This window comes from Oncorhynchus kisutch, linkage group LG20 (genome assembly GCF_002021735.2).
Source record: "Oncorhynchus kisutch isolate 150728-3 linkage group LG20, Okis_V2, whole genome shotgun sequence".
NCBI classification, from domain to species: domain Eukaryota; kingdom Metazoa; phylum Chordata; class Actinopteri; order Salmoniformes; family Salmonidae; genus Oncorhynchus; species Oncorhynchus kisutch.
This window is the reverse complement of record NC_034193.2, coordinates 14733536-14759747: the sequence shown is the minus strand read 5'-3', so window position 1 is coordinate 14759747 and position 26212 is coordinate 14733536. Positions and strand designations below refer to the sequence as shown.

The 26212-nt window shown below is 43.4% G+C and overlaps 1 protein-coding gene across 4 annotated transcripts in view; it reads right to left on the bottom strand.

Annotated features, from left to right (window-relative positions):
* Positions 1 to 1739: 1739 nt before the first annotated feature.
* The window catches only part of LOC109865865 (probable E3 ubiquitin-protein ligase HECTD2), a 36193-nt gene continuing 11720 nt past the window's right edge, over positions 1740 to 26212 (bottom strand). For all 4 annotated transcript variants that reach the window (XM_020454345.2, XM_020454346.2, XM_020454347.2 and 1 more), the window contains exons 13-21: positions 25111 to 25243; positions 24595 to 24683; positions 20323 to 20481; positions 14197 to 14271; positions 13982 to 14069; positions 13732 to 13838; positions 3676 to 3791; positions 3324 to 3467; positions 1740 to 3154 (exon numbers count right to left, since the gene is read on the bottom strand). In XM_020454345.2, coding sequence (XP_020309934.1) covers positions 3034 to 3154; positions 3324 to 3467; positions 3676 to 3791; positions 13732 to 13838; positions 13982 to 14069; positions 14197 to 14271; positions 20323 to 20481; positions 24595 to 24683; positions 25111 to 25243 — 1032 coding nt within the window. In that variant the 3' untranslated portion in view covers positions 1740 to 3033. The remainder of the gene's footprint in view (positions 3155 to 3323; positions 3468 to 3675; positions 3792 to 13731; positions 13839 to 13981; positions 14070 to 14196; positions 14272 to 20322; positions 20482 to 24594; positions 24684 to 25110; positions 25244 to 26212) is intronic.

Below are 26212 nucleotides of genomic sequence, written 5' to 3'. Positions count from 1 at the left end.
CAGTCCACGCTCAGGTACATTGGGTTTATATCAATATTACGTTCAGTTCTCAGAGTACAGCAAAGGCACACAAAAATGGGAGCACCTTTTTACTCTGCTTGTCGACACTCTACCGTTCTAAGTCGAGTCCTCTGCTGTAGGAACCCAACCTGTCCAACCCTGTTCGTCAATCAGCAGTGGCCTGGCATGCCTCGAAGGCATTCTGAATGCGATAACTGTCTTTTTTCCAGTTGCAATCCAAACTATGAATGTACACATTGTCACTTCAGAAACCGGGCGGTTGGTGATCTGATGAATGGCGGTAACCTTTATAAAGTGTTTTTAACACGCCTCCGATGGCATGTGGTGAGGTGTTATATGGCCTTGATCAGACAAATATGAAGGTGGCCCCTGGCTATTGAGTTCTCTGGTCTACCTTTGGCCTGATTCTTGATCTGGACCAACCTTGAGGTGTGAGACAGAGGAGGGCTGTCATTCACTCGGGGCCAAACTGGACACACATAGCTGTCTGATTGTAGGAAGGTCAAATAGATTACTGAGAGACTCAACCTTCTGATCAGCCATGTGATGTGATTGCGTCATCTACAACAGTCTCTATGGTTTATCATGTGAGTATGGTTGCTGACTGACTGGCTATCTGATAACCTTTATGATAGGGGTCCATTCTCAGCTGGCTACAGTACAAAGTTGTACATAGACTAGAGAAAGTCTACAGAGACTGTCTATACATAGATGCTTTTAGAGGTTCCTAGCAGCAGCTGGGTCCAGATTTAAATGGAAGGCTAGTAGTCATTTTATTTTTGCTGGGGGACCCCTCCTGTGATTGGGGGACTGGTCTATATTTTCACAAGCTTGGCTACTGCTTAACACTTTCCCAATTTAAAGCATTAGCTCATCATGTCAACTATGCTAAAAGGCTTCTCCGGAAGAACATAGTGCACATGTTTAAAATCAGCAACAGGCCACATGATTAGTAGGTTTTCTAGAATGCAGGATAACTTACAGTGCATTCAGAAAGTATTCAGACCCCTATACTTTTTCCACATTTTGTTATGTTACAGCCTTATTCTGAAATGGATAAAATAATTCAATCTACACTCAATACCCCATATTGACAAAGCAAAAACAGTTTTTTTGTACATTTTTGCAAATGTATTTCAAATAACAAAATGAAATATGACATTTACATAAGTATTCAGACCCTTTCGTATGTTTTCTAGAGTGCAGGATAACTTAACCACAGGAGGTTGGTGGCACCTTAATTGGGGAGGATGGACTCGTGGTAATGGCTGGAGAGGAATCAGTGGAATGGTATCATTCCACTGAATGGAGTGCCATTCCATGCACTCCATTCCAGCCATTATTGTGAGCCGTCCTCCCCTCAGCAGCCTCCACTGAACTTAACTGTGACTAAATCCCCATGTCCAACATATACATTCAATGATGAGATGTAAATAGTTATCTATGCAGTATACTTTAAATAACTTCCATTACATCACAGTTGGTGGTATGCATTGCAACTTCACTTCCTCACTGTTGGGGAGAACTATAAACGGTTGACCTGGGCTCATAAATCCAAACAACCGATTGCTCCTGTTAGAGAAGCACAGGCAGACAGTGTCCATTACCTGAGGAGAAAGAGTGATGAGGGAGGACTCAATGTAAGGCAAGATCGTCTAAGCCTGGTAACCTTTGGTTAATTGGACACCACATGCAACAGGAGTGACACATGCAACGGATCTGTTTCAACAAAGACCTTATTTTTATTTTCAAGATTTTAGAGGAATCATACAGTCCATGAAATGTGGACATCCTGAGCGAGCTAACTACCACACAAGTGTCACCACTTTACAAAAGAGATCCCTTTACAACAGCATTAAATCACATGACATAGTTCCCGATACTGTACATTTCATGAATCCATCTCATCGTTCTAACCTGCAGGTGTGCGAAGTCCACCGAACTCATACTTGCCTTGATATCAATCGTGATCTCATTGGTGTTTTGTAACTATTTCATACCTCTCCATACAATATGCCAACTGTACCAAGAGAAGTAATCTGTACCGAGAGGCATCACCGGCAATGTGGGAGTAAGCAAACAAGGTACACAGTAAGTTCCCACATCAATAATAGCCATATACCAGCACAACTACTGTATTTATTTATCCTTTATTTAAGTAGACAAGTCAGTTAAGAACAAATTCTTATTTACAATGATGGCCTAGGAACAGTGGGTCAACTGCCTTGTTCAGGGGCAGAACGACAGATTGTTACCTTGCCAGCTCGGGGATTCAATCTAGCAACCTTTCAGTTACTGGACCAACACTAACCACTAGGCTACCTGCCGCCCCAACATGATAAACCTTACCGAAGCTTGATTCCCTTTCATGCTCTACATGAAAACATCCAGAAAGGGTCGTCTAAAAACTCTGCTCCCGAACAACATAACGGAAACGTCTTCCAAATGTTTCAAAACTTCTGAGACCTCTGAAAACAAAATATATTAGTATAAATACCAACAAGATAATATCTGTGTTCATAATTTACCATCAGACTCGGAATGATTTAAATCTTAGGCCTGAAAAGGCCTTTGTCAAAGAGAGGCGGTACAGGAACTCAGGAGGAGAGATGGGCTCTGTCACTTTAAGAGCTGACACCACACTACTGGCAGACTGTTTGTCTAACTATTTTATCACAGACCAACCCAGCCCTGTTCTGACCTACATTCAACCTCTTACTTTAATAAACAACTCCATTGCTTAATGGACTGGGCAGAACATTTTCCATGTCCATGTTGATATCCAAAAGGCAAGTTATTTATAGCACAAACGGGGGAGCTTTGAAGGCTATACTTGTAATGTAACTTTTCACTCAATATTCTACAGAAACAGATTGGTTAATTAAGTATATTGTTAAGAAATACTGAAGCTGAGAGATTACTGGTAGCATATCTGAACATGTTCAAATATACACACCCTACTGACCACGAACCAAAGATAAATGGCAGTTTAACCATTGTCGTTATCTGAGTTCACTCCAGTCCAAATCCCTCCGCATTTGAAATGGCAATAGTTAACTTCTGCTTCAGTTCTTTTTTGTTTTTGTATGGTGGCAGGCAGATCTGGTTGAAACATGTGTGAGATATAGGCAACCTGGAAGGAAGAAAAGGTCAACGATAAATTCACGTTTGTTCACAGTTGCTGTTCTGTATAAATCAAATGCGACAATAGCAACTGAATAAAGGAGGTCTGCTTTTAGTACATTTCAACATGTTTACAATGAATAAGAAAGAACACAGTGAGGACATCTGCAGTATCTCACCATTCGGTGGAGGCATCAATCTTGGAGATCTTGAAGTTGAGGTCGGCCATTCCTCCCACGGGGACGCGGTCACTTCCTGTTGAGAAGTGGAGCAGCCTTTTCTGGAACTTCAGAGGGAAGCCCAGCACCACGTCCCAGAACGCCCTGACCACGTAGACGGAGCAACACATTAGATTATTTACTTTAAGGTTAGGGTTAGGCACAATCATTAGGACCTACTTTAATTAAATGCACCATCTGGGATATTTCCTGCTGTTCAATGGTAATTTAGAAACTCTGGATTTTGGCTTTAATATCTATAAGACATCAGGCCTTTTACACAATGAATGATATAATGATGGGTTTACAGTACCTGATGGTGGGGTCAGTCTTGCTATAGCCCTCGTACTGGGCTGCCTTCTGCAGAGAGCTCATGTCCAGGTTGGGACTGCCACACACCAGGATCTCCACCTCCTCGGGCCTCAGTAACTACAACGAGAGGGACATGACACAGAGTCACTATCGCAATAATCTGAAAAACTGTAAAACTGCAGGATATGAAACTACAGGACACAATGGGATTCCAGTGAAACTGCAGGACTTCACAAGACAACCAGTGTGCACTTAAACAGAGCAGTGCATGACTATGGTAGTGTCATGCATGGATTGTTGTGTCACACACTGTCTAAAGTATTAATCAGACAAATTATACAAGCATTATCAAGTTTGGAAACTTGATACATTTGGCCTCATTTTGCAAACTAAATAGACATAGTTGCATATTTTCTCTGTATTACTCTGTCCTTGACCACCTTTAAGTCCCATACACTCTTCCCAGCTAGCACATTTGGTTCCTTGGATGTTGTGGAAATGTACGTTTTTGGTTTTCCATTGGTTCTGGGAACGAAGCCATAAGTGTCCTGACCGGTAAAGCTGAGGTTCTGAGAACTTTACTATGGTTCCCTGGATGTTTTCCTGGGAGGTTTTATTAAAGTAAAGAAATAACATTCTGAGAACATGTTTCAATAAGACTTTTAATAACACTGCTAGCTAGCATGAACTGTTTTAATAACACTGCTAGCTAGCATGAACTGTTTTAATAACACTGCTAGCTAGCATTAACTGTTTTAATAACACTGCTAGCTAGCATTAACTGTTTTAATAACACTGCTAGCTAGCATTAACTGTTTTAATAACACTGCTAGCTAGCATTAACTGTTTTGAACTCTAAGCACAGATAGGTCACATGGAAATTAATTAGCATTAATAATGCAAACACATACACATACATTGTGGCATGGTATATGTGAGACTTGAACCTTCTGTTCACTAATCATGGAATAGTCCACTGCACCACCAGGATGTTGCTAGAATGCCATGTTTTTTTACTCATACAAAGCTACTCATGTTAGTCTATTCAAACAGACCCCATTTTAAAGGAAACAATCACTTATTAAGATCAGGTGTGGCCAATTAGTGGGCGTGGCCAACACACCTGAACACACTTAACATGGGAAGAGGCATTGCTCTGATTTCTTGATATCTCAGTCAACCAGACAGGTCCTAGTTTTGTGGCACCTGGAATACTGTCCAGTTGTGTGGTCAGGTGCGGCAAAGAAGCACATAGGCAAATTGCAGTTGGTCCAAAACAGAGCAGCACGTATTTCACTTAGATGTACACAGAGGGCAAATATCAATGACATGCACGTAAATCTCTCCTGGCTCAAAGTTGAGGAGAGATCAACTGTATCACTATTGGTCTTTGTGCGAGGTGTTGATGTGTTGAAGATACCGAACTGGCCTCCCGGGTGGCGCAGTGGTTAAGGACGCTATACTGCAGCGCCAACTGTGCCATCAGAGTCCCTGGGTTTGCGCCCAGGCTCTGTCGTAACCGGCCGCGACCGGGGGGTCCGTGGGGCGACGCACAATTGGCCTAGCATCGTCCGGGTTAGGGAGGGATTGGTCGGTAGGGATATCCTTGTCTCATTGCGCACCAGCGACTCCTGTGGCGGGCCGGGCGCAGTGCGCGCTAACCAAGGTTGCCAGGTGCACGGTGTTTCCTCCGACACATTGGTGCGGCCGGCTTCCGGGTTGGATGCGCGCTGTGTTAAGAAGCAGTGCGGCTTGGTTGGGTTGTGTATCGGAGGACGCATGACTTTCAACCTTCGTCTCTCCCGAGCCCGTACGGGAGTTGTAGCGATGAGACAAGATAGTAGCTACTACAACAATTGGATACCACGAAATTGGGGAGAAAAAGGGGTAAAAAGGGGTAAAAAAAAGAAGATACCGAACTGTCTGTTCAAGCAGTTGGCACACAGTTTTGACACTCATCAGTACCACACGAGACATGCAAACAGAGGTCTCTTCACAGTCCCCAGGTCCAGAACAGAGGCTGGGAAACACACAGTATTAAATAGAGCCATGACTAAATGAAACTCTCTGCCACCCCAGGTAACTCAAACTAGCAATAAAAACAGATAAAATAACACCTTACGGCATGACAGGTACTGTGATGAGACACAGGCCATTTTTATGCATTTTGTATTGTATTATGTATTGTTTAATGCATGTGATACGTGGTTGGGATACGACTGTGATACGTGGTTGGGATACGACTGTGATACGTGGTTGGGATACGACTGTGATATGTGGTTGTCTCGCCTTTCTATCTTAAGATGAATGCATTAGCTGAGGGTCGCTCTGGATGGGAAATTCTGCTGAATGGCTAAATTGTAATGTAAATGTAGTGCTATGTATATTTATGTATATTATGTACTTTATTTGTTGTGTTGTTTCCTGTTTCAATCCCAGGAACAGTAGCCTCTGCCTCGAATCCGAATAAATACTAAAAGATCGAGGATAGCGAGAGTTTTGTTGACGCTGAGAATGGAATGTTTTAAAATAATATTCTTAAAACTTTCTTTGAATGTTACTAATGTTCTCTTGTGTTTTTTATGGAAAGTTTTCTTAATGTTCAGAGAACATGAATTAAAATAGAACCTGCAGAAAACATTATGCTGAAGTACTGAAATTCCGACAGAAGAATATTGTTTCTTAATGTTCTCTGAACGTTCTGAGAACATGACTTTAAATAGAACCATGAGGAAACCTGCAGAAAACATAGTACTAAAATTCCCACCGAAGAAACATATGGTTCTCAGAACGTTATGTGCTAGCTGGGTATCCTGCACCACTCCCAGAACATTGTGGCAAGGTTATATGCCAAATAACTATAGGACAACCACGCTCTCACCAAGCGCAAAGAAACATATGGTTCTCAGAAAGTTGTGTGCTAGCTGGGTTATCACATCATGACTCCACTTTATCAAAACACACCCAGACAGCAGTGTCAGGCAGTGCACGCTCTGCAGGACTGCCTCACAGCAGCACAGTTTCACCTTGTTCATGAAGTGCAAACAGAAATGCAACCCGATGACTAGCTAGAGCAAGCCAAGCCAATGGCAAGATCCAGCTGAGGTATAGAGTTACTGAAGAATCTGGGACAGACCAAACTGTGGTCTGCTACACCTTCTTTCCCCTCTCTCCCCCATTCTCCCTCTCTCCCCTCACCCCACTAGACAGCCAGTGAGTTATTGCTGTCACAGCAGTGTTGCATAATTAATGCAAGCGTAGACAACCATTGCGTAACTGTATCAAGGAGCTGGTTTGAAAGCCGATTGCATTCACTGGCGTGGGGCCATGTGGGGGCTAAAGCTGACTTTTCCTACATGTACAGTACATGTTTCTGTCCCACTTTCACTGACCAGCATGAAAATACATGTACAATATGAGCCTGTTCATATGAGCATGCACTGCCTTTGAAAGGTAAGAGGAAAAATCTAATAGATTGCACTAACAGAACTAAAAATAGAAGCAGTACTGAATATATCTAACTACTGGCAAGTTATATGTTGGTGCTGGTGCAACAAGACCATATTAAGTAGCAAGTCCTACCAAGATTGAAAGAGGGATTTTTGTTTTAGTCTCAGTGCAAAAACAAAAAGCTCAGGGACATTTGTCATTTGAGACCCCGTCAAGTTTAGTCATTGCGACAAATGACATAGTATTACTGATTCTGATATTGCACTTCATTGCATTCTGTTGAAAATGATATTCCTGTTACATTCTGATGGGTTCTGAGTTCTAAATTGAAAATATGAAGTTTCCTTATTCATGTCACTGAGGGAAAGAGGGGAATTTAGACCGTTTACATTCTGTCAGAATATGTTGTCTTTGGACATCAGGGATCCTATGGGGAGGAGTGAGGAATTTGGGGCCGAGGTCAGGTCAGATGATGTAAGGAAGAACAGATATCACTAAGGTTCTATTAGCAATAGAGATGTATTGGCTGTTCAGATGTGTAGGAGACTCAGCATAGGAGAAAGGGTTAAATACCAGTACATGTGTGAATATGTTTTTGGTCTTATGCAGCTGTAGGACCAAGCGGGTGAATAAACTTGGTTTGAGCTTTACTAAGCGTCCAGGTTTTTTTATTCGGTTTATTTAGAACCAAACAATGCATATTAGATTCCTATTTTTGTGTTTCTTTTCAATCTCCATTATCCAAAATGGATAACTCAGCATGCATGCTAAAATTACTGCACCAGGAAAATAATTGAATGAATGTTTAACTGTGGTTTGTGGTCGGTTCAGCTGTGGCATAAATACCAACTCTGGCATTCAGTGACACGTTCAGCAAACAGATAATTGAACAGTCAAATATTTGTTTTTGCAAGTGCAGCAGAGTCCTTGCCCAGACAGATACCAATGACCGCAATACAACAATGAGGGAAATTTCCATCGCTGTCAGCTCGTCTGAAAGTTCACTACACTACAGTTAATTGCAGTACACCAGTGTGTTTTAATCATGTAGAAGACGACACCATTCTATATACTTTCGGCCCTTCATTGGACACTGTGCTATCTAACCTCCAAACAAGCTTCAATGCCATACAACACTCCTTCCGTGGCCTCCAACTGCTCTTAAACGCTAGTAAAACCAAATGCATGCTTTTCAACCGATCGCTGCCTGCACCCGCATGCCCGACTAGCATCACCACCCTGGATGGTTCCGACCTAGAATATGTGGACATCTATAAGTACCTAGGTGTCTGGCTAGACTGCAAACTCTCCTTCCAGACTCATATCAAACATCTCCAATCGAAAATCAAATCAAGAGTCGGCTTTCTATTCCGCAACAAAGCCTCCTTCACTCACGCCGCCAAGCTTACCCAAGTAAAACTGACTATCCTACCGATCCTCGACTTCGGCGATGTCATCTACAAAATGGCTTCCAACACTCTACTCAGCAAACTGGATGCAGTATATCACAGTGCCATCCGTTTTGTCACTAAAGCACCTTATACCACCCACCACTGCGACTTGTATGCTCTAGTCGGCTGGCCCTCGCTATATATTCGTCGCCAGACCCACTGGCTCCAGGTCATCTACAAGTCCATGCTAGGTAAAGCTCCGCCTTATCTCAGCTCACTGGTCACGATGGCAACACCCATCCGTAGCACGCGCTCCAGCAGGTGTATCTCACTGATCATCCCTAAAGCAAACACCTAATTTGGCCGCCTTTCGTTCCAGTACTCTGCTGCCTGTGACTGGAACGAATTGCAAAAATCGCTGAAGTTGGAGACTTTTATCTCCCTCACCAACTTCAAACATCAGCTATCTGAGCAGCTAACCGATCGCTGCAGCTGTACATAGTCTATTGGTAATAGCCCACCCATTTTCACCTACCTCATCCCCATACTGTTTTTATTTATTTACTTTTCTGCTCTTTTGCACACCAATATCTCTACCTGTACATGGCCATCTGATCATTTATCACTCCAGTGTTAATCTGCAAAATTGTTATTATTCGCCTACCTCCTCATGCCTTTTGCACACATTGTATATAGACTCCCCCTTTGTTTTCTACTGTGTTATTGACTTGTAAATTGTTTACTCCATGTGTAACTCTGTGTTGTCTGCTCACACTGCTATGCTTTATCTTGGCCAGGTCGCAGTTGCAAATGAGAACTTGTTCTCAACTAGCCTACCTGGTTAAATAAAGGTGAAATAAAAAAATAAAAAATAAAAATGTCAATTTGAATTGATTCTAATTGATTGATTACTTGGTGTAGTCCAGGGTTACTCAAATACAATTTGAAAAGGTCCAGTCACACAAATGTCCTAGATGGAAAAGGTCCGGATTGATATTGACATTTATCAGTGTAGTAACAAACTCCAACCCCAACACAAGCACTGTCCACGACACACACTGATAACATTGCTCTTGTTGTTGGAGAGAAAATGTTGTAGTTTTAAAGCTTATTTCCTGCAATTCTATGTTCATATGTTATCTGAGTGACTCAAACATTACAACAAAATTGTATTTTTTGATGGGGACCCGTGGTCCGTACGGGTCTGGATACAGACCGTGGCCTGCCTATCAAAGACGTTTGGTGTGGTCCATCTTTCACTCATTGTTAGTTCTACAATATGCCGTTCGGTTTCTGTCATCAGGTCAGCAAGGAAACAGTTAATTAACTAATGGGAAAGCAATTGATAACGGCCAGAGATCCTCCCATGTCAAACCATGCAAATCTAACCATAAAGCTGGCCTGGTTCTGCATGAATACAGAAGCTTTGTGGTCTGTCTGATTTATATTCGTGGAAGGACGTCACTCTCGTCATTTATTGTGGTTCCCACGTACACTTTCTATAGGCCACTCATACGAGCCTCCCCCTTATGGCCCAAAGAGCCCTGGTTACAGGGTAGAGACAGAGTACACAAAAATCCCTGTTAGGAGGCCTATGTCAAGAGAGGGGGAGGGGAGCTCTGTGAACACATTTAGCAGGCAGCGAGGAACAGTACACTCACTCACACACCCTCATGCACACACAGCCAAGTCCCAACTCCTCATTGCCTCTCTGTAAAATGCAAATGCAAAATGGACCTCACGTTTCTCCCTACGCTGCCTAATCAGGAACTTTCTACATGAGTTGAACACTATTGACACTTCAAGCAGGACCAGCTGGCACTGAAATGCTGCACAACAAATGATGTCCTTTCAGTGATACACACTAAAAAATAATGGTTCTAAATAATACCAGATAGGGGTTATTTGGCTTTTAACCCTAGCAGAACCCTTTTTTGAAGGTTCTAAATGGAACCTGTAAGCTGTTATAAATAACTATTTCCTAAGGTTCTATAAAGAACCATTAAAAAAGTTATATATAGCACCAAAACATGGTTATAACCCTTTTATGTCACACCCTGATCTGTTTCACCTGTCTTTGTGATTGTCTCCACCCCCCTCCAGGTGTCACCCATCTTCCCCATTATCCCCTGTATATTTATACCTGTGTTCTCTGGTTGTCTGTTGCTAGTTCATTTTGTTTCGTTAAGCCTACCAGCGGTTTTCCCTCGGTCTCTCTCGATTTTTCCTGTTTTCTAGTTTTTCCGGTTTTGACCTTTTCTGCCTGCCCTGACCCTGACTGCCGCCCTGTACCTTTGCCCCACTTATCTGGATTACAGACCCTTGCCTGCCCTTGACCTGTCTTTTGCCTGCCCCTATTGGATTAATAAACTGTTGTTAATTCGACGTTGTATGCATCTGGGTCTTACCTCAAATGGGATATTTTTGGGGATATATAGAACCCTTTCTATGGTTCTTTAAAGAATCGTTATGGACAATGGTTCTACAGTTTGTCACGCCAATTAGGATTAATTTATTAATTCATTTTGACATTAAAAGTCTTTACATTTTCTTTTTGTAAAAACATTTCTACCCCTTTTTTGTGATATCCAGGACTCAGGAGAGGAGAAGGTCGAGAACCATTGTCACGTCCTGACCATGGAGAGCCCTTGGTTCTCTATGGTATAGTAGGTCAGGGCGTGACTAGGGAGTATTCTAGGTGTATTATTTCTATGTTGGTGCTCTTGGTATCGTTCCCAATTAGAGGCAGCTGAGGTTCTTTGTCTCTAATTGGGGATCATACTTAAGGGTTCCCTGTTTCCACCTGCTGTGTGGGATATTGTTTTGAGTTAGTGCATGTTGCACCTCTGATGTCACGGTTCGTAGCTTTTTTTTTTTTTTTGAAGTTTCGCTTAAATAAATATGTGGAACTTTAATCACGCTGCGCCTTGGTCCGTCTCTCCACACATCCGTGACAGAATATCCCACCAACAAAGGACCAAGCAGCGTGAACATGAGGTGAGGAAGTTTTGGACTTGGGAGTACATGAGAGGATGCGAGACCCTTCCTTGGCGGCAGACGGAAGGTTATGAGGGAGGATGGCGACGACGCCGGGGCCACAGAAAAGACAACCCCAAGATTTTTTGGGGGGGAGGGCACAAAGGGTGGCCGGTTGAGCTGAGGAGAGTGCCAGAGCCCGAATGGCAAACTCTGGAGGAGCGTGTCATCAGATCCCGGCCACAGAAACCCCAATATTTTTTGGGGGGGGAGGGGGCACATGGAGCTGGCGGCTGAGCAGAGGGAAGAGCCAGAGACCACCTGGGAGGAGATAGAGAGGTGGTCGGTCGACCCAAGGAGAGTACCAGAGAATGGAGTTGGCTAGGAGTATGTGGCAACGCAGGCATTAGGAGGAACGTGTCATCAGTCAGGTGAAACCTGGGCCGTCTCCACGTAACTGGCCTCTAGTGTGCCTCCCCAGTGCGGTACGTCCTGTGCCTGCTCCTCGCACTCGCCCTGAAGTGCGTGTCACCAGTCCGGTGCCACCTGTGCCGGCTCCACGCACCAGACCTCCAGTGGGCCTTCCCAGTCCGGTACGTCCTGTACCTGCTCCACACACTGGGCATCCAGTGCGCATTCACAGTCCAGAGCTTCTGGCGACGGATCACAGTCCAGAGCTTCCGGCGACGGTTCCCAGTCCAGAGCTTCCGGCGACAGTTCCCAGTCCAGAGCTACCGGCGACGGTTCCCAGCCCAGAACTTCCGGCGACGGTTCCCCGTCCAGAGCTTCCGCCGATGTTTCACAGTCCGGAACCTTCTACGATGGTCCACAATCCGGAACCTCCTGCGACAGGTCCACAGCCCGTAACCTCCTGCGATGGTCCACAGTCCAGAACCTCCTGCGACGGTCCACAGTCCGGAACCTCCAGCGACGGTCAAAGGTTTGGAGAGTCCAGGCACGGTGCCCAGTCCAGCTCCATGGCAGGAGTCTTCCTCTGCACCGGTGCCCAGTCCAGACACGGTGCCCAGTCCAGGTCCATGGCAGGAGCTTTCCTCTACGCCGGTGCCCAGTCCAGTCACGGCGCCCAGTCCCGCTCCATGGCAAGAGTCTTCCTCTGCACCGGTGCCCAGTCCAGACACGGTGCCCAGTCCAGCTCCATGGCAGAAGATTTCCTCTGCGCCAGTGCCCAGTCCAGGCATGGAGTCCAGTCCCGCTCCATGGCAGGAGCCTTCCTCTGCGCCGGTGCACAGTCCGGGTACGGCGTCCTGTCCCGCTCCAAGGCCGGAGCCTTCCTCTGCGCCAGTGCCCAGTCCAGGCACGGCGTCCAACCCAGCTCCATGGCCGGAGCCCTCCTTGGCGCCGATGCCCAGTCCAGGCACGGCGTTCAGCCCGGCGCCATGGCCGGATCCGGGGTCTGGACGGGGGCTACAATCTGCACCGGAGCCGCCACCGACACGAATCACTCCCCTACCCTCCCAAGTTGGTTTCAGGTTTTGTGGCCGGACACCGCACCTTTGGGTGGGTACTGTCATTCCCTGACCATGGAGAGCCCTTGGTTCTCTATGGTATAGTAGGTCAGGGTGTGACTAGGGGCTGTTCTAGGTGTATTATTTCTATGTTGGTGCTCTTGGTATGGTTCCCAATTAGAGGCCGCTGAGGTTCATTGTCTCTAATTGGGGATCATACTTAAAGGTTCCCTGTTTCCACCTGCTGTGTGGGATATTGTTTTAGGTTAGTGCATGTTGCACCTCTGATGTCACGGTTCGTTGTTTGTTTCTTTTTGTTTGGAAGTTTTGCTTAAATAAATATGTGGAACTTTAATCACGCTGCGCCTTGGTGCGTCTCTCCACACATCCGTGACAGCCATGCATCCTCTGAAACATGACCCTGCCAAGCCACACTGCTTCTTGACACACTGCTCACTAAACCCGGACGCCAACAGCACCAATGTGTCGGAGGAAACACTGTACAACTGGAAACCATGTCAGCGTGCATGCACCCGGCCCGCCACAGGACTTGCTATAGCACAATGGGACAAGGACATCCTGGCCGGCTAAACCCTCCCCGAAACCCGGACGACGCTGGGCCAATTGTGCGCCGCCTCATGGGTCTCTCGGTCGCGGCCGGCTGCAACACAGCCTGGGTTCAAACCCGAATCTGTAGTGACGCCTTTAGCACTGGGATGCAGTGCCTTAGACCACTGTGCCACTCGGGAAGCCCAAAAGTCTTGACATTCTTACCATCAAAGCGTCGGAGGCGCACACACTGTGGAAGCCATAGTAGAAGGTAGTAAACTGCCTGTAAATGGACTTATTCAGCAGGAAATCTACGTACAGCTGGACATACTCTGCAAAGACAAGAATAATCAAACAATCAACTATGAGAGAACAAACAATTGCCACATAGTCTGAAAGGCAGTGTACTGTTAGATATCCCAAGCTACTGCAGGACAGTGATCTTTTCTCTGGCATCTGTCTACTGCTCACTTACCCTTCCTGTTCTGGTTGGTGACAGGAATCTTATCTCCTCCCGGTTTCAGATTGTAGGACTTGATCACACCTAGTTCTTCCTGCGACACCTACAATGACATTCATCACATTAGTGGAGCGCTTCCCGTGTGCTGTAACAGTATGTATTATATGGTGATGTCAAATATATTATGTTTCACAAGTGTTATTGTGTGTAAGAATGTGTGTTTTTCCCACCTGAAAAGTAGTACAGAAGTCCTCCTCCACGTTGCCTTCATAGCTGAGAAGTTCTGCCAGCCCATGAGAAAGATCCTGAAACACAAGATCAAATCTATAAGCATGGCTTTTTATATAGATTGTAACCACTCTTTATGAAGCATATATGACTTCTTCTTCTTATAAATCCGTGAAGAGGAGAAAAAAAACATCTTGCCATTTGAAAGTGCCACGGTGGAAACTTCTGCCTCATACAGCACAGAACACTATGTTCATAGAATGTTTTGTGGAGGAAAATCTGACTTCATTTCATCATTGATACTTCTAATGACTGACTTGTCTTTTGTGTGACATTGTCAGAACAAACAGCAAGAGCACCATGTAAAGCCTTTACAACTACACAATCTAGAACGCATATTGAGGAAACAAAATAACCATTATATGGTGTATGCATGGAACATGATCTGTTGTTGTTGATTTGATTAGGATCCACATTAGTGCCACAAAGAGGAACTTGGGAAAATGACAACTGGTCCAGAACAAGGCAGCACAGTTGGCTCTTAAATGTACACGTAGAGCTAATATTAATCATTTGCATGTCAATCTCTCATGGCTCAAAGTACAGGAGTGATCGACTTCATCACTACTTGTTTTTGTAAGAAGTTTTGACATGTTGAATGCACCGAGGTGTCTGTTTAAACTACTAGCACACAGCTCAGACACCCATGCATACCCCACAAGACATGCCACCAGAGGTCTCTTCACAAGTCCAGAACAGACTATGTAAGCCGCACAGTACTATATAGAGCATGACTACATGGAACTATATTCCACATCAAGTAACATACAGTAGCAGTAGAAAACAGATAAAAATATACGTTATGGAACAGCGGGGACTGTGAAGAGACACAGGCACAGACACACGATAACACATGGATTTTGTATTGTAGATATGTGGTAGTAGAGTAGTGGCTGAGGGCACACACGTAATGTGTTGTGAAATCTGTTGTGAATGTATTGTAATGTTTTTAAAATTGTATAACTACCTTAATTTTGCTGGACCCCAGGAGGAGTACATGAGAGTACAGCTAATGGGGATCCATAAAAAAATCCAAATCCAAATTAGCCAACGCCAATGGCGGCAGGTAGTCTTACTGGGGTCTGCCACTTAATGACAATACATCTTGCAATTACACATACATTATATATATAAAAGTATGTGGACACCCCTTCAAATTAGTGGATTCGGCTATTTCAGCCACACCTATTGCTGACAGGTTTATAAAATCTTTGCACACAGTCATGCAATCTCCATTGACAAACATTGTCAGTAGAATGGCCTGACTGAAGAGCTCAGTGACTTTCAACGTGGCACCGTCATAGGATACCACCTTTCCAACAAGTCAGTTCGTCAAATTTCTGCCCTGCTAGAGCTGCCCCGGTCAACTGTAAGCGCTGTTACTGTGAAGTGGAAACATCTAGGAGCAACAACGGCTCAGCCACAAAGTGGTAGGCCACACAAGCTAACAGAATGGGTTCGCCGAGTGCTGAAGCGCGTAAAACGTTTCTGTCTTCGGTTTCAACAGCGAGTTCCAAACTGCCTCTGGAGGCATCATCAGCACAATAACTGTTCGCCGGAAGCTTCATGAAATGGTTTTCAATGGCAGATCAACCGCACAAAAACCTAAAATCACCAAGTGTAGTGCCAAGCGTCGGTGTAAAGCTCACAGCCATTGGACTCTGGAGCAGTGGAAACAAGTTCTCTGGAGTGATGAATCACGCATCACCATCTAGCAGTCCGACTGAAGAATCTGGGTTTGGCGAAAGCCAGGAGAACGATACCTGTCCGAATGCATAGTGCCAACTATAAAGTTTGGTGGAGGAGGAATAATGGTCTGAGGCGGGTTTTCATGGTTCGGGCTAGGCCCTTTAGTTCCAGTGAAGGGAAATCTTAACACTACAGCATACAATGACATTATAGACAATTCTGTGCTTCCAACTTTGTGGCAACAGTTTGGGGAAGGCCCTTTCCTGTTTTAGCATGACAATGCCCGATGCACAAAGTGAGGTCAAAATAGAAATGGTTTGTCGAGATCGGTGTGGAAGAACTGGACTGGCCTGCACGGCGTCCTGACCTCAACTCCATCCAACACCTTTGGGATGAATTGGAACGCAGACTGCGAGCCAGGCCTAATTGCCCAACATCAGTGCCCGACCTCACTAATGCTCTTGTCGCTGTATGGAAGCAGGTCCCTGTAGCAATGTTCCAACATCTATTGGAAAGCCTTCCCAGTAGAGTGTTTGCTGTTATAGCAGAAAAAGGGAGAACAACTCCATATTAATACCCACGATTTTGGAATGAGATGTTCGACGAGCACGTGTCCACATACTTTTGGTCATGTAGTTTACATGTCAGTGCATGCACACAAAAAGTAGGCCTTGTGCCGTGCGTGATGTGTTGCTTTATTTGTTTAAAAAATAAAAAGTTTGCTGTTCACTTGTGTTCCATGGCTCTGTATAATGCTGTACATTTCCTTGAATTTGTTCTGGACTTTTGGGGAATGTGAAAAGACCCCTGGTGGCATGTCTGGTGGGGTAAGTGTGTGTGTCAGTGCTGTGTTTAAGTTGACTATGCAAACAATTTGGAACATGAATGTGTCTTATAAAAAAAACTCAGCCTTAGCCAAGAGAGACTGGCATGTATAGTATTAATATTAGCCCCCTGATTACAGTGAAGTGCAAGCTGCAGCTTAACTACTGTATCTCCTTCTTTGCAGCACTTGATTATATATTTTTATTTAACTAGGCAAGTCAGATAAGAACAAATTCTTATTTACAATAACAGCCTAGGAACCGTGGGTAAACTGCCTTGTTCAGCGGCAGAACAACATGTTTTTACCTTGTGGGCTCGGGGATTCAATCCAGCAACACTTTCGGTTACTGGCCCAATGCTGACCACTAGGCTACCTGCCACCCCATATGACTGGACAATATCAAGATAAGATAAAACTAGAGCCTGCAGGACTTGCTTTGTGGAGTGTGGTGTCTCTTTATCACGGACAGACCTCTCCCCATCTTTACAACCATTGATCGATGTATTTTGACCATGACAGTTTACAATCTAAGGTAACACCAAGTAATTTAGTCTCCTCAACGTGGTCAACAGCCACACCACTCATTACCAGATTCAGCTGAGGTCTAGAACTTAGGGAATGATTTGTACCAAATACAACGACATCACTGTGATTATGATATTCCGATCCATACCTTAGAACATAGTCACACAAAATACATTTTACAATGCAAAAGCAATCATTCGAAGAACAATGACGTGTGTTTGACGTCAGTGTCTTTTTAAAGAACTTGCGGCAGCTTTTCACTGTCCTCCTCCAATTTAGGAAAAAGTATTCAACAGAGGCCGTTATGTAAGCTAAGACAAGGCCAACTGCCTAAAAACCAACATCTGGCAAGGCTGTGCATCGCAATGTTTATTAATTTAACTAGGCAAGTCAGTTAAGAACAAATTCTTATTTCTAATGACGGCCTACCCCGGCCAAACCCTTACGACGCTGGGCCAGTTGTGCGCCGCCCAATCTCAGCTGGTTGTGATACAGCCTGGAATCGAACCAGGGTCTGTAGTGACACTGCTAAAACTGAGATGCAGTCATTTAGACCGCTGCGCCACTCGGGAGCCCAATGAGATACGATGCATACTGAATAGAAAGCTACACAATTACACCTAAAGAAGTTTAATACCAGTCTTAGTGACAGTAATGTATTGTGTGCATACAAGTAAACAGTATATAATTAACATAGATTTGAGTTTGTAGAGATTGCAAGTGGCGATGTGCATACGTTAGGTTTGAGCGCCCTCTGCTGGTGAGTATTGGAAAATGTCAGTACTTCAATCACTTTCAATAGCAACTCAAAAATCTACATATTATGTGAAACTACATGATTATATAAGGAAATATTATGTCAACAAAGCATAACATTGATGGCAATTGCAGAACATGTCATGCCACGTGAAGTGTATCTCACCTCCCTAACTACAGCTGGCATCATTCAACCCCCCTGATCAATAAAAAACGCTGCCATCACCAGGAGAGCTTCATTAGCAGTTTTAGACTGCTAGGTGTGACATCTGTGGGTAGGAATCTATCACTGGTGCGTCTGAGGTGATGGTGGGAGTCCAGCCTGGCATCTCTGAGACCTAGCCAAATCACTCTCATCTCACTTTGGCAGCAGCCACACTGTTATGAGACTGGTGGCAGGGTGAGACTGGGACCGTATTGAGTGTGAACATGGTTGACTATCTCACACTCCTGTGGCGCACGGCACAAACACTTTGACACCATGCGTCAACAAATAGCACAATATATGACTCCCTAAACTACAAGCACATTACTGACATTATGATGCCTTTATTCCTTCACATATTGTTCAGCTATAAGTAGGAACAGGGGCAAATTGGAGTTAATTTTAGCACACTATATAACTTCTTAGTCTAGCAACCGTACATACAGTTGAAGTCGGAAGTTTACATACACCAAAATACATTTAAACTCAGCTTTTCACAATTCCTGACATTTAATCCTAGTAAGAATTCCCTGTCTTAGGTCAGTTAAGATCACTAATTTATTATAAGAATGTGAAATGTCAGAATAATAGTAGAGAGAATTATTAAGAATTATTATTATTAAGAATTGTATTTCTTTCATCACATTCCCAGTGGGTCAGACGTTAACATACACTCAATTAGTACTTGGTAGCATTGCCTTTAAATTGTTTAACTTGGGTCAAATATTTCGGGTAGCCTTCAACAAGCTTCCCACAATAAGTTGGGTGAATTTTGGCCCATTCCTCCTGACAGAGCTGGGGTAAGTGAGTCAGGTTTGTAGGCCTCCTTGCTCACACACGCTTTTTCAGTTCTGCCCACAAATTATCTATAGGATTGAGGTCAGGGCTTTGTGATGGCCACTCTCATTGTGTTTACTTACCTACACAAATAGCTAGCTAAAACAAAGTGTTAATAAGATAAAAAATTTATTTAAAAGATTTACCAGCAAAACAAATAAAAAGACCTTGACTTTGTTGTCCTTAAGCCATTTTACCACAACTTTGGAAGTATGCTTGGGGTCATTGTCCATTTGGAAGACCCATTTGCGACCAAGCTTTAACTTCCTGACTGATGTCTTGAGATGTTGCTTCAATATATCCACATAATTTTCCTTCCTCACAATGCCAACTATTTTGTGAAGTACATCAGTCCCTCCTGCAGCAAATCACTCCCACAACATGGCGCTGCCACCCCCGTACTTCACATTTGGGATGGGTGTTCTTCGGCTTGCAAGCCTCCCCCTTTTTCCTCCAAACATAACGATGGTCATTATGGCCAAACAGTTCTATTTTTCTTTCATCAGACCAGAGGACATTTCTCCAAAAAGTACAATCTTTGTCCCCATGTGCAGTTGCAAACAGTAGTCTGGCTTTTTTATGGCGGTTTTGGAGCAGTGGCTTCTTCCATGCTGAGTGGCCTTTCAGGTTATGTCGACATAGGACTCGTTTTACTGTGGATATAGATACTTTTGTACCTGTTTCCTCCAGCATCTTCACAAGGTCATTTTCTGTTGTTCTGGGATTGATTTGCACTCTTCGTACCAAAGTACCTTCATCTCTAGGAGACGGAACGCATCTTCTTCCTGAGCGAAATTCAACTTAGTTTATGTAAACTTCTGACCCACTGGAATTGTGATAATGTGAATTATTAGTGAAATAATCTGTCTATAAACAATTGTTGGAAAAAATACTTGTGTCATGCATGAAGTAGATGTTCTAACCGACTTGCCAAAACTATAGTTAGTTTAGAAGAAATTTGTGTATGTAGACTTCAACTGTACATCCATATTCATATACTGTACAAATCAACACAAATCTTAATCATTCTAAAATGTCCTCTCATAAGCATCACGTCCATTCATTTGATTGTAGAAATAATGATCCTTAAACAGAGGAGTACTTGGCATGTATAGAAATGTTTCTTTGACCATTGCAATCAATATTCTTGTACTTGTGATCGTTAGGAGGAGAGTGCAGTGTAATGGGAAAGAATGCCAGTGAGAGTCACAGCTTGTGTTGTGTACATACAGGCATGACCTGCTGCAGGTCGTCCAGGGTGAGGGTCGCATTGCCAACGGGGAGATCGAGGTCACACGGCACCACGGGCGGGGTCAGCAGCTTCTTGTAGACACAGGGTGGGAAGCTGATGTCCAGAGTGATGCTGTTGTAGACGGCCAGTCCCATGAGCTGACACATATCAAGTTGAGGGTGTATCAAAGTCTATGGTAAGGCGGTAATCATAGATCCTTTGCAAAAGAAAGCAATTACCTTCCAACACCAAATGACTCAGGGTTATCATTAAGAGAACTCATATACACCACTAGAAGAACAGATTCAAATGTGGTTAGTTATATTCCTTGAATGTAGCATAGCAGTATTGTGCTCCTGAGTTCTTCATACTTCGTAACAATAACAGCATTTTATACTAGCTTCACAGACCCTGCAGCGTGTGGTAATGATCACAATTATCACTCGATTAACACAGTATTTTGCCATGTATATTGGCTAGTAGCAGATCTGAAGAGCAAATTTAAAAAGCAGGTGTATTATGCATTTACAATGAAATTGGACGGAGCCTGAACTCCTAAAGTGGTTCCAGCTGCTTCTGGCAGATCTCACTTCATGTGTCGCCCATATGGAACTTCTGTGGGAGAGGCTAAGCTGCAGAGCTCCCTAGCTTGCTAAATAGATGAATAGAGTTTGGGGAAATGCTTCAACTTATATTGGCGCAGACTTGGGGAAAATTCCATGGGAACTGAGAGGCGGAGAATGAAAATCAGACCACTCCAGCCAGACTTGCAGCCCACAAAATAAGACAAAACAGAACCTTTCCGTTTTTATCACTATCTCTCTCTCTCTCTCTCTCTGTCTCTCTTTATTCTCTGTTGTGACACAGCATTTTTCATCACTCCGCCCTCCCTGTGGTGTTGGTTGCACAGTTTCAGACAGAGACACATAGCCACTTCAGTGTCGGTCAGTGTGCAGTAATTCCAACCCGAGTGGCAGACAGACTGGTGAGGTGGAAGGGGTGTAGGGGTATGTGGGTGGACTAGCTCAGGCTGGCTGAACATGCCTCAGGCAAGGAGGGGACAGCAGACAATGGAGAGAGGTAAGGCCAGGACACGGCCCTGGCTCCTGGCTACTGGCTGCCTCTGTGTCTGCCTCATCACTTGTGATTGTGCAACTTGGCGAGATTCGAGTCAGCCGTACCCAAGGGGAGAGCCACGTGCGCACAAGCTGCGACTCCCAACGCACACTGACTGTCGTCTCTGTAGAACACCCAGAAAGTGCTGAATACATGGTAGTGTCATTCTACCAATAGAGGGCCCTTTGGGTAGTGTTATTCTGCAAACCTTTTTAAATATATACAGTAGCAGTCAATGTTTGGACACACCTATTCACAGGTTTTTCTTTATTTTTTTACATTGTATAATATTAGCGAAGACATCAAAACTATGAAATAATACATATGGAATCATGTAGTAATCAAAAAAGTGTTAAGCAAATCCAAATATATTCAAAGTAGCCACTCTCTGCCTTGATGACAGCTTTGCACACTCTTGGCATTCTCTCAACCAGCTTCATGAGGTAGTCACCTGGAATGCATTTCAATTAACAGGTGTGCCTTCTTAAAAGTTAATTTGTGGAATTTCTTTCCTTCTTAATGAGTTTGAGCCAATCAGTTGTTTTGTGACAAGGTAAGTGTGGTATACAGAAGATAGCCCTATTTGGTAAAAGACCAAGTCCATATTATGGCGATAACAGCTCAAATAAGCAAAGAGAAACAAGAGTCCATCATTACTTTAAGACATGAAGGTCAGTCAATACGGAAAATGTTAAGAACTTTGAAAGTTTCTTCAAGTGCAGTCGCAAAAACCATCAAGCGTTACCTCTGCTGCAGAGAATAAGTTCATTAGTTACCAGCCTCAGAAATTGCAGCCCAAATCAATGTTTCACAGAGTTCAAGTAACAGACACATCTCAATATCAACTGTTCAGAGGAGACCGCATGAATCAGGCCTTCATGGTCAAATTGCTGCAAAGAAACCACTACTAAAGAACACCAATAAGAAGAAGAGACTTGCTTGGTCCAAGAAACATGACCAATGGACATTAGACTGCTGGAAATCCGTCCTTTGGTCTAATGAGTCTAAATTTGCAATTTTTGGTTCTAACTGCTGTGTCGGTAGGTGAACGGATTGGGTGAAAGGATGATCTCCGCATGTGTGGTTCCCACCGTGAAGCATGGAAGAGGAGGTGTGATGGTGTGGAGGTCCTTTGCTGGTGACACTGTCTATGATTTATTTAGAATTCAAGGCACACTTAACCAGCATGGCTACCACAGCACTCTGCAGCGATATGCCATCCCATCTAGTTTGCGCTTGGTGGGACTATAATTTGTTTTTCAACAGGACAATGACCCAACACATCTCCAGGCTGTGTAAGGGATTTTTGACCAAGAAGGAGAGTGATGGAGTGCTGCATCAGATGACCTTGCCCTCCACAATTACCCGTCCACAACCTAATTATTATTATTTTTTAAACCTTTATTTAACTAGGCAAGTCAGTTAAGAACAAATTCTTATTTACAACGACAGCCTAGGAACAGTGGATTAACTGCCTTGTTCAGGGGCAGAACAACAGATGTTTTACCTTGTCAGCTCGGGGATTCAATCTAGCAACCTTCTGGTTACTAGTCCAACACTCTAACCACTAGGCTACCTACCGCCCCAATTGAGATGGTTTGGGATGAGTTGGACCGCAGAGTGAAAAAAAAGCAGCTAACAAGTGCTCAGCATAGTGGTAACTCCTTCAAGAATGTTGAAAAAGCATTCCTCATGAAGCTAGTTGAGAGAATGCCAAGAGTGTGCAAAGCTGTCATCAAGGCAAAAGGTGGCTACTTTGAAGAATTTGTTTAACACTTTTTTGTTAACTACATGATTCCATGTGTTATTTCAAAGTTTTGATGTCTTCACTATTATTCTACAATATTAGAAAATAGTCAAAATAAAGAAAAACCCTTGAATGAGTAGGTGTGTCCAAACCTTTGACTGGTACTGTATTTCATCTCATTTTAAAAGTAGACTCAGCGATATAACGTAGATGTAGGAAGTAAACAGCATAGTTGGTCAATTTCCGCAACAACTAAGAGTGTGGAAACGTGGCTACCACACTGTGAACAGCGTAAAGTGAACAGATACTGTGTGTGACTGTGTGAGAGCGAAGTCATGCATCTCACTCATCTCAATATTTGCTGTGTTTCCCGTGGCACCTTTAGCATTCTGTCATAAAGAGAACATGGTCAACGTCACAACAAACATATTTTCCCATCTACATAGGTTCAACTAATAAAAATGACTATAAAAAGTGACAATTAAAGTAACAGGGTTGACAGGGTCATCTTAAATCAACCAGGGGGAATGGAAGCTTGTTGTGTACAACAGCGAGGGGCAATTGAATGCAAACCCCCCCAGTGTACTTGTTAAAACATCTATGGGTAACAGGGTTTTCCACCACAAAACACCAGAAATTGTCCAAAAAGAGTAAACAGCTCACCTGCTTTTAAACTATGATTTAACTATTAGATGTTCAATGTTTCTTTTGAAAATTTTTTTTTTAAACAAATAGTTGTACCATACTAAAAAGAGTTCATTTCACAACAAGGGCTTTACAATTATGGTGAAAACCTGGGAAAATGTGGGTCTCTTCAAAGAAATCTGACAAACATGGAGATTTTATGAGAAAACAACTAATTGATTTGAATGAAAACAAACTACTATTGAAATGTTAACATGATTTAGCTTCGTTAGAGTGTAGGTGTATATGATCTAGCTGTTACATTTCGTTTTTGATCTAAATAAACACTATGTCACAAGGATATAAAAGACACGCACTCTATTCATGGGACGACCCGGTAACTTAAAACATTCATATTCTGCATGCTTTAGTTACTCTATTAGATTACATCAGATTGCAATGTGCCAAATAGAAAAGCCCTGCAGAGTCTCCTCGGTTTAGAAGATGACAAACTGAAGAATTACCACAAAATTATAGTTCTAAAACTAAAGCTATCATCTGCAAAGCAGCAATTAACCTGGCATAGGGAGAGTGGAGAACCTCGGAGTATCTATGGTAAATGTGCAAAGATTCCCATGAGTTCTTCCTCACTACGTGACCTGACTAAAACTCCAGGCGCCAGTTAGAGTACAACATGAGGACTCCAGCTGTATGTTGAGAATCTGTTTACAGTTCGCGAAGGGCCACACGGTACCGTAAATCACGGTATGGTACAAAAGGATACGACTCCGACCAATCGGAACTCGGAGAAGTTGTCACACTTCCAGCTGCTGAACCAGTGACAGTGGGAATCATTGAAGAACGTAAACATGCCTGCAGAGAGGAGACACAAATACACTCTGCTTAAACACAACTCCACCCAGACATGACATAGACATAGAACACAGGCCTCCGGTCAAAGAGAGATAACAAATGTTCTGAATAGAGTACGTGGGAATTTCGTTTTTTGGACTGTAGGTCCCAGACCAAATGGGAGTTACTGTAAATAGAATGGTCATCTATTGCTACATATCTGTCCCAGAACATGAAGATCATACATTTGAGATGTTTTCTTAATTAACAGGTCAGCATTCTTAGTCTGGGCACTGGTTGAGACTGCAGGATGAAGAATAAAAAGCCAGGGCTAAAGGAGAAATACATCTCCTGAACGTATACTGTTATCTATAGAGAAAATAGCATATTTGCAAACAAATCTATATGGCAACACATACACCTGATCTGTTTGTCCCATATGTCTCACCGTAGTCTGTGTGAAAGATCTGTCGGATGAGAAGGAGAAACCACTCCTTGGTCAGACCACCCATGTCTAAACCAGCCTCCCCCACAAACGACACTTTCAGCTTCTTCTTCAAGTCTGCTCGATTTCTAGTCAGCTAAATGCAGGAGAGCAAGTTAAGCTGTGGCCAACTTTCTTGAACTCATCAGAACAAGGCATGCCGCATGTCTGAACTTATACAGTTGAAGTTTAAACTTGTTTTTCAACCACTCCACAAATGTCTTGTTAACAAACTAAAGTTTTGGCAAGTCAGTTAGGACATCTACTTTGTGCCTGACACAAGTACATTTTCCAACAATTGTTTACAGACAGATTATTTCACCTATAATTCACTATATCACAATTCCAGTGGGTCAGAAGTTTACATACACTAAGTTGACTGTGCCTTTCAACAGCTTGGAAAATTGCAGAAAATTACATTATGGCTTTAGAAGCTTCTGATTGACATCATTTGAGTCAATTGGAGGTGTACCTGTGGATGTATTTCAAGACCTACCTTCAAACTCAGTGCCTCTTTGCTTGACATCATGGGGAAAACAAAAGAAATCAGCCAAGACCTCAGACAAAAAATTTGACCTTAGACCTCCACAAGTCTGGTTCATCCTTGGGAGCAATTTCCAAACGCCTGAAGGTACCACATTAATATGTACAAACAATAGTACGCAAGTATAAACACCATGGGACCACGCAGCCGTCATACCGCTCAGGAAGGAGAGGTGTTCTGTCTCCTGGAGATGAACATATTTTTGTGCGAAAAGTGCAAATCAATCCCAGAACAACAGAAAAGGACCTTGTGAAGATGCTGGAGGAAACAGGTACAAAAGTATCTATATCTGTCACGCCCTGGTCGAAGTATATTGTGTTTGTCTTTATTTATTTGGTCAGGCCGGGGTGTGACATGGGTTTATTGTGATGTGTTTTGTCTTGGGGTTTTGTTAGGTATTGGGTGTGTGGCTTAGTGGGGGTATCTAGCAAAGTCTATGGCTGTCTGGAGTGGTTCTCAATCAGAGGCAGGTGTTTATCGTTGTCTCTGATTGGGAACCATATTTAGGCAGCTATATTCTTT